This window comes from Mustela putorius, unplaced genomic scaffold (assembly GCF_011764305.1).
Source record: "Mustela putorius furo isolate JIRA1106 unplaced genomic scaffold, ASM1176430v1.1 tig00003846_pilon_pilon_pilon, whole genome shotgun sequence".
Classification (NCBI taxonomy): Eukaryota; Metazoa; Chordata; class Mammalia; order Carnivora; family Mustelidae; genus Mustela; species Mustela putorius.
This window is the reverse complement of record NW_025421999.1, coordinates 16,905,459-16,914,274: the sequence shown is the minus strand read 5'-3', so window position 1 is coordinate 16,914,274 and position 8,816 is coordinate 16,905,459. Positions and strand designations below refer to the sequence as shown.

The window sequence follows — 8,816 nt, the reverse complement described above, 5'->3', positions numbered from 1 at the left end:
CATAACAATAAGATTATCTCAAGCATTGCATGATTCTTATCAGATATTGAGGCAAATTTTTGAGTTGCAAACATTTATAAAACATAACTCTCCCAACTTTGTTTGGGAAAGATGTTCATAGAAGTTCTGATTATTCCAGTTTGAGCTACACATGGGCTCTGTGAAGAACAAACCTGGTCCTGGGGTAGAGGGGTTGAAATCACACCCACCAATATAGGACAGACTATATATTTACTCATTTATATGCTTCTTTCTTTCTTTTTTTTTTTTTTAACAGCTCAATGGCCTCACGTTTATTACCAAATTAACCCACTGGTGCAGAGCTATAGTAACAGAAAAATCTTTTGCTGATAAATGGTATCTATTGGCCAGGCAGAAAGGTGTTTACAGGGTGATGGAATAGAACACATGATCCTCAAGTAGCTTAATTAAATACGTGGTGCCAATTAGGTGTGTCATCGCGTGATGTGGGACGCCTTAGAGACCCAGCTTGGTTCTCCTCCAGTGCCTCCTCTTGGAGTTGTACCTGATTTTATTATCAGTTTTCATCTGAATCCACTGGGGAATGGGACGATTCTGCTTTTGTTTCTTGGCCAGGAATCGCTTGATCCTGAAAGTCTTGTGAGAAGACATGGTCAATTAACAGCACGCAGCACACAGCAGGATGGCGGCGAAAACTATATGCTTATTTCTTATCTTTATACTTGAAAACGTTCCCATTGGAGCAGGGGCTTTATCTGCCTTGTTCACTATTAGAGATGATCTCCCAGTATATATAGCAGGTGTTTCACAGCTATTGCTTAAAATAATAGATATGCTGATTTTTCACTTAGGAACTCAAATTCTCTGCTTCTCTACCTCTTTTCTACTGCCAAGGTTTACTTTTGTTTTCATTAGCATGTTCCTCCCATTCTACATTGTAAACAAAAATTAAGAGTTGTCAATAGACACTTCACTCAATGAATGAACTATTTAGATCCTTTACTAGCACATTGTTTTCTAGGTCATGAGGAAAATTCACTACTCTCCTAGAGAAGCTTCTGATTGGTGCCAGGACTATGTCATTTTCTTGGACGTATGTGAAATAGATTGCATCTTCTTCCTTATGAAGGACATTCTCAGTTCAAATCATGGACTTTGCATAACTGTGACTCTCACTATGACCTCCTGAGAGCCTTGTTCTTAGTAACATGGAACCGTTTTGTGGCCCTTTCCAAGACTAGGAATTCTTCCACTGACCTTCCACTGTTCAACCCAGAACTAAACTTATTCCCTCCTTTTGTCTATATTCAATGTCTACTATTTAATTATTTTTGTAAAACCGCTTACTTATTTCAGGAAGTATTTTCTGATAGTCTCAGTGTGTCATTTTAGATGTCTCATTGAACTCTACTAGCACCTATCAAATGGTATTTTTTGCTTTTCAGTGATGTTATTTAGGTATATTTCTCATCATTATAATGGAGTCTGTGAGAATGATATCTGCTTAGCTTTTGTGAATGGACAACATCTATGATCTCATAGAGCTTAGATTCTAGTGGGGGTTGATAAGCAGATAAATCAAGTTGTAAGGAAGAAAGATAACATATTGAGAGGGCTTCACAATGAATGAAAATGAAGTACCACAATGATGAGGGTCCTGTAAGTGATCAGAGAGGTGGCGTTTGAGTTCAGATCTGAATGACGTTGATAAACCAGCTCTCTGCAATTCAAGTTCTCTCAGGTTCAGGGAACAGACCTTCTTCAGAAACACACGTGGTGATAGGAAAACTTAAAAAAAAAAAAATGTTGTGTGACTGGTGCACCTCAGGTGGGAAGGAGAGTGAACTAGTAGGAAGTGTGAGGATAACAGGAACCAGATTATGCATGCTTGTGTAAACAAGACAGACTATGAATTTTATTCTGAGCGAAGGGAAGCATCCCTAGGGTCCCCTGCAATGGAATATGCAATCAGATTTGGTTTCTTAATTCCCACCTTCCTGACATGCATCCTTCACTCCTTTCTCCTTTCTCTTTTCTTCCTCTGTTTTCTCCTCCTCCTCCATCCTCCCTCCGACTGTCGCTCCCTCCCTCCTGTCCCTCCTCCCCTTTCCCTCTCTCTTTCACTCCCTTCTCCCTTCTCTCTCCCCTACCTTTCTCCCTACATTTCCTTCCTCTTTTTATTTATTTTTGTCTGTTTATTTTGTAAGCATTCTGACAGCTCTGTGGGGGACGGAATGGGCAGAAGGCTTCTGCAGGCTGCCTTCATGTTCCTCCATTGGTTTCTGGTCTATAGTAGCACTTAGTGCAGTAAAAATATTGAAAGACTAGAACAATAAGAGGATCTTATAAAGACTGTTTAAACAACAGCACGTGAATGTTTGTCTTCTTCACTTGCCACGTGCCCTTTCAGCTATACCAGATACTAAAAATTACATGCAACGTGTGCTATTCTGTGTGTTTCCACCCAACAAAATGCTCCAAGGGGACGTGGATTTTTGTCTGCTTAGTATAGTGGTATATTCCAAGTGCCTGGGAAAGTTTGTGGCACACATTGAAGGCTCAATAAGTAATAATTGAATTCCCAAGTAATTGTTTTTGTTCTTTACCTTTCTGGACCTTCTTTCCACTTGCTTCTGACAATTTCTCTAATTGACCAAATGGGGCTGAAGTGGTACCAAGGATGGGAAGACTATTGAAAGTGTGTCCCTGCCTCCTACCCCATGACATTTCCTGACAATGTTACATCAAGTCTTCTGGTGTCCTTTGCATTTGTGTATTAATATTTCCATCAGCTGAGGTAGCAATGAATATGTTTATTTTTCATAGTGTTTGGTTTTTTGTTTTTAATTCAATAACCATTATTTTTTTCTTTATTTTTATTTTGACATCCTTTCCACAGATATCTCTGTTCTTTTTTCTGAGATTCTTCTCTTAAACTTTTTTTTTTCTCTACTCTAGCTGAGGTCAGTGGCTATAGAAGGACTTAATTAGTTCTGTGTTTTCACCAGGAAGCCCCTTCCAGAGGCAGTGATCACAGAGAAAAACCAAGGCTTCATTGGGTAATATGTTTCATTCTATCTAGAGCCTTGCTAAAAAAAAAAAAAACAAAAAACAAAAAAAACCACTGGTTAATACTGTAATTCTAACTTTAATCTCAGGCGACCATCAAATCAACTACCGTAAGATGTTTGCAGATCAAGGGATGTAGCTGTAGTGATGATTTAGGAGATAAATTATTCAAGGAAGCTATGTATTTAAGCAATTAACCCTAAAAGATTTTTATCTTAAAATAGTGACACCTACAATGTGCTTACTATATGTAGGGTATTATGTTCATAATGAGTAGGTGTGTATGTATCTGTAGGACAGAAGAAGAGAGAATTAAAAAATTGAAATACAAGAAATTTATCTGTGGAGAAATATTCATTGAATTGAATTTCTGTAACAACTGGTGCAAATTGAGGGTGGAATTATTCAGCCTTTCAGAGAGGAATTAAGAGTTTATTTGACGACAATAAGTTAAGAAGTAGATCATGAAGGGACTCCCCAAGAGAACTGGTAGATAACCAGTTTTTTTTGTTTTATTTAAATTCAATTAGCCAACATAGGGCCATTTTAAAAAAAAGATTTGTTTATTTATTTGAAAGTGAGAGCACATGAGTGGGGGGAGGGGCAGAAGGAGAGAAGAAAGAGAATCCTCAATCAGATACCCAGTGAGCACAGAGCCCAATGCAGGCCTGGATCCCAGGACCGTGAGAGCATGACTTTAGCCAAAATCAAGAGTTGGATGATTAAGTGACCGAGCCACCCAAGTGCCCCAGTAACCAATTTTTATAAGCCACATGACTATACATGAGATGTATTGGGAGGTCCTACTGGGCAGGAGGTGAGCAAAAATCTGATGGAATGAAATATGTGGAACATAGGTAACAATCTGGGGAGAGGGTCTGGCCCATGCCAGGAAGGGGTCAGCTGGTTTTAAATCAGTAAGACCAACAGTTTGAACTTGAGTTCAACTCCAGCTAAAGTCACTGCTTAGGGCCACCATGTTGATAGAAGAGGATGTAATAGCAGGAGGATTAATTCATCCAAACTATTGAGATGCTCCCCTTCCTCACACACACACCCTATAAGAATACTAGAAATCATTTTAGGAAAAGTGAGGCAGAAGAGCTGATGGAGAGGATGGGCACTAGTCCAGGCAGACATCTGAAATAAACACTGGGAATGAAGGTAGGAATCCAGTCAGAGAGAATGATCCTAATTATAGTGTGGATCAGACAGAGAAACCATAGTTGATGCTCCAGGTAATCTAAGATTGAATTCTTGTCAGGACAACTGTTTTATGGATAGTTATTTTGGAAATAGTAGACTAGCCCCACATATCTGATCAGTTCTAACTTACATCAGAATAGTGCACTGCCTTTAATCATTATCATTTCCGATGAATAGGACTGCAGTACACAGAGCCTGCCATCTGAGCAAAAGGTTGATATTTGACGTGCTAAGGGACTGTTGTAGAATTCACAACAATTGAAGCTATAATGTCTCCTGTGTTACTGTTGAATTATATTCCATGCTGTGAATACACTGTTATTTTACTCATTTCACTGATGGACATTTGGCATCTTTATTATTATTATTATTGAGAATAATGCTCCTCTGAAGACCCTTTTACATGCTTCCTTGGACACATGTGAAATATTTTCTACTAAGCTGAGAATCAAATTGCTGGCTTACAGGTTTTGCATATTTTTGCCTCAAAAAATAATGCCAGATTCTTTCCAAAGTGGTCATCCAACTTGTACTCCCAACAAAAGTAATGCATGAGTCCCTATTGATCCCCATTCCTGCCTATACTTCGTAGTGACAGATCCTTAATTATTTTTTTCTAATCTAGTAACTATGTAATTGTATCTCATTAGCATTTAATTTACATTCCCCTGGTTATTCTACCTACCTTATTAGTATTAGAATTAGGTTGAGTATCCTACAGTGTTTTTGTGTATGTGTCATAAAGATATCCTCCTATATTTTATTTTAAAAATTTATAAGATTTACCTTTCATATTTGAGCCCTTGATCCTTTCAGTTATCTGTAATTTTTATTTTACGGACTTTTCAAATTCCAGAATAAAATATCTCAAAGAATGAAACTTTGAAATTCACAGACAATGTCAATAAGTCCTTATCAAATCTTCTAATATGTCAGTCATTCCTACATTATGTGTGCAAAATAGCATCTAGCCAAGTTTCATTGTTTGCAGTGACAGGGAGCTCTTCACTTCAACTGTGATAAAATTATTCTTGAAGATTAGCTATTCATCTCTATAATTCCCCAAAATTAGCTAGAGTTTTTATTTTTGGAGAAACCTCAAAAAAGACCATGGTAAATTGCAAACAGACCCTGATCTTTCACACTTCCCTGTGTCTACTTCCCTTGCATCTTTTCCCATCAAGGGATGGGGACTATTTCTTACCCTTAAGTCTGGGTTGACCTTGTGACTCAGTTTGACAGACAGAAAGCACCAGAAGTGTACCAATTCTGAGCCTTGGCATCAAGAGGCTTTGCAGGCATTGCCGTACTAGAAGAAGAAATACAAGTTAGTATGTTGGAAGATTAGAGACTGCCTGGAGCCAAAATAAATCATCCCAGTTGAGCCATCCTATAGACCACAGCCCAGAGCAGACCGAAGAGCTAATTGTTGACACATGAAGAATTGCAGTGATGATCACCTGAAACCAGGACTGCCCACCTGAAACCAGCCTGAATCGACTGACAGAATTGAAAGTTAAATAAATCATTGTTTTAAGCCTTCCTGGTATCAAGACAAATTCCTTTCTATGTGGAATCCTTACCTGTACTACAAAAAACAATACTATGGTGATTTTATTTATAAAATACCATTTGATTTAATAACAGTAATTACAGATACTAATGTGTATTCATGTCACCATGATGTCTTTGAATGAATCACATAAATGTCAACTATGCAATTCATGAATCAATGTCAAAATAAAATACCACAGTAATAATAAAAGTAAACTAGAGTTCTGCAGATAAGAGGCAAAGAACACATTCAAAAGCAGTCACATGTACACTGAATGTATAGAATGACTTAAAGCTATAGACTAGAAATTCAGGGATTCTTATGTAATTCCAAAACTAACCCTATGAGGTAGGTAAAACTGTTACCACCATTTTACGTTGGGGTCAACCCAGGCTTAAAGAGATTTAGTAATGTATAAAAGTTCACGGAGCTAAGAAGTAGGGAGAGCACAGATCAAATGCCAAGTCTCTGATTCCAAAGCCCATGGTCTTCGCTACTGTGCCAGAGATTCTCAGTCCTGGCCGCACATTAGAATCATTTGGGGGAAACTTAAAAACGCCAATTATCAGGCCCCTCTTTCCCAGAAAACTCAAAACAGTATCTCCGGAGATCTGCAGGAAGTGGGCTGGTTTTGTTTGTTTGTTTGTTCGTTTGTTCCTTTGTTTTTGTTGTTGAACTCCTCAAAAGGATATAAATATGAAAAACTAGAGTTCAGCTCCATTGTATTATGCTTTGTACTTACCACTAATCCTTAATGGAGCCTAGATGGTCTTGCATAGCTTAATCCCTGCCCATCTCCAGACTCATCTTGCACCATTATTCCACCCATGAATTATTAGGATTAATCAAATACAGCTTTCATCTCTCTAGACTCATCAGCTGTGAGATGGATTTAGAATTCACACAAGGATCGTTGAATCATGTTGATGTCACACTTAAATTTACTGCAAACTTGCTTATGTAACCTCAAACGAGTCCTTTCATCCCACAAAGCCACAACATCCTCATGGACCCAGTGAATTTGGAGCTATTTCTTGTCCAAGACCTCACAGTATTTTAAAAGTGTGATTCTAAAAAGAGTCTATAATATATGGGGATTTTTAATTGTCAGTAGACCAGCAGCTTACTGCTGAAAGCAATCAAGTAAGAAGTCAAGAATCAGTGGATTTTCTGTATTTCACTGCCATCTATTGGATTTCATCTGTATCTAAAATCTTTTGGCTTTTTTTTTTTTTCCCTTTCAGGTTTCCCACATACAGGTCAATTTACATTAAACAGTCCTGTGTACTTTGAAGATGAAGGATTGTGTCCTTTGAATAAAATGAGATTTCCCTATATTATTGAGAATAAGCCAATTGGAATGACTAAATATTCTACTCAGGAAATATCTAGGGACTTCCATTCTTACTACTCATAATAGTTATAAGTTTCATTCAATATGCAGGACTAAGATAAAAATGATAGGATTATTTTTAAAAAACCCATACCAGCCAAGGTTCTTCCACTCCAAGATTGAGATGTACCAATGAGGTATTTGTACTATTTAGGCTATTAATACTTAAGACAGACTTGCCAATATTGGCAGATGGGTTTTTATTTTGGATAAAGATGTAGGTAAGGGGAAAGAAATATGAACACTGGAAGGGACCCGAATCTTGAGAAACCATTTTTGGAAAACACTGCATACAGGTTTTCATATGTGCTAGTTTACTTCAATAACCATCTCTCAAATAATTTGAGAGGTGTCATACAGCAGGAACCCATCATCTCTCCTAGAAGATGTAGGTTCATGACCCTCCCAGGAGCTTCCTGGGTATATTAAAACCATCCCCTGTATACAGAAGGCAGGGGAGATCAAAGAAATAGGCAGGCCACTCCAGGTTGGTAGGTGGCAGTTTTAATAATAGCAAAGGGAAATTACATATGACGCTTGCCTTTGGTGGTGGCAAGATGAACGGATCACTGTACTCACCTTCCAAAGTTTATAAAGAGGTCCTAATTGGGCTCAGTCATATATACCATGAAGGCATTTCAAGATCACATCACCATCTCAAGGCTGTGTTCTTAGAGCAGCCTCTGGGAGCGGGAAAGGCCAGTGGAACGCACAATCCAAGGAAAGTGGAGCCAGTAAGGAGTCAGAATGCCTGGGTCCAGCTCACAGCTCAATCCACAGTCATGCCTTTTTTTTTTTTTTTTTTGGGAATATTTTATTTATTTATTTGACAGACGGAGATCACAAGTAGGCAGAGAGGCAGGCAGAGAGAGAGACAGGGAAGCAGGCTCCCTTCTGAGCAGAGAACCTGATGTGGGGCTTGATTCCAGGACCCTGGGATCACGACCTGAGCCAAAGGCAGAGGCCTTAACCCATTGAACCACTCAAGGGCCCCTCCTTTTTTTTAATCACATTCCCCAATAGAAAACAAACAAAAGAATTTTTTTATTCTGTTGATGCACATTCTTTAAAATTATGATACATTCTGAGAAGAAATCATTTATACTTAGTTGAGGATAGATTATAGTTAATATTCAGAATCAACTTTCCAGGCATTTTATTAAAAACTCAAACATTAATTGAAAGACTTTTAGAGTGAACATTTATCCATAACCTAGATTTAATCCTTAATATTTTACTACATTTTCCTTACATACCTCCATCCTTCTAGCCAACATTAATCTATCTCATTTTCCACATTCTATTGATGCAGATGTCAGAACGCTTCTCCCTAAATACTTTAGCATTCATTGGAGTTCAATTAACTGGAGTTCAATTTCTTGTTTAAAATTATATAAATTTATGCATAAAACATACAAATGTTAAGTCAAATTTGTTAAGTTCTGACTAATGAATACACCAGGGTAATCCTATTCCTATCAAGATACAGAACACTATGATAATGCCAGAAAATTCCCTCACCTCTTTTCCTGTCAGTCCCCAATCTTTACCCCCAAAGGAAATCACTCTTCTCATTTTTCCATCAAACATTGGTTATACATTGTTTTGTAG

At 37.9% G+C, this 8,816-nt stretch overlaps 1 protein-coding gene across 1 annotated transcript; it reads right to left on the bottom strand.

Moving 5' to 3' along the window:
- Positions 1-346: 346 nt before the first annotated feature.
- Positions 347-667, bottom strand: LOC106006798 (60S ribosomal protein L39-like). Its single transcript, XM_045063129.1, has one exon. It carries the CDS (start codon positions 631-633, stop codon positions 478-480), a length of 156 nt encoding a protein of 51 aa, XP_044919064.1. The 5' UTR covers positions 634-667; the 3' UTR covers positions 347-477.
- Positions 668-8,816: the final 8,149 nt, after the last annotated feature.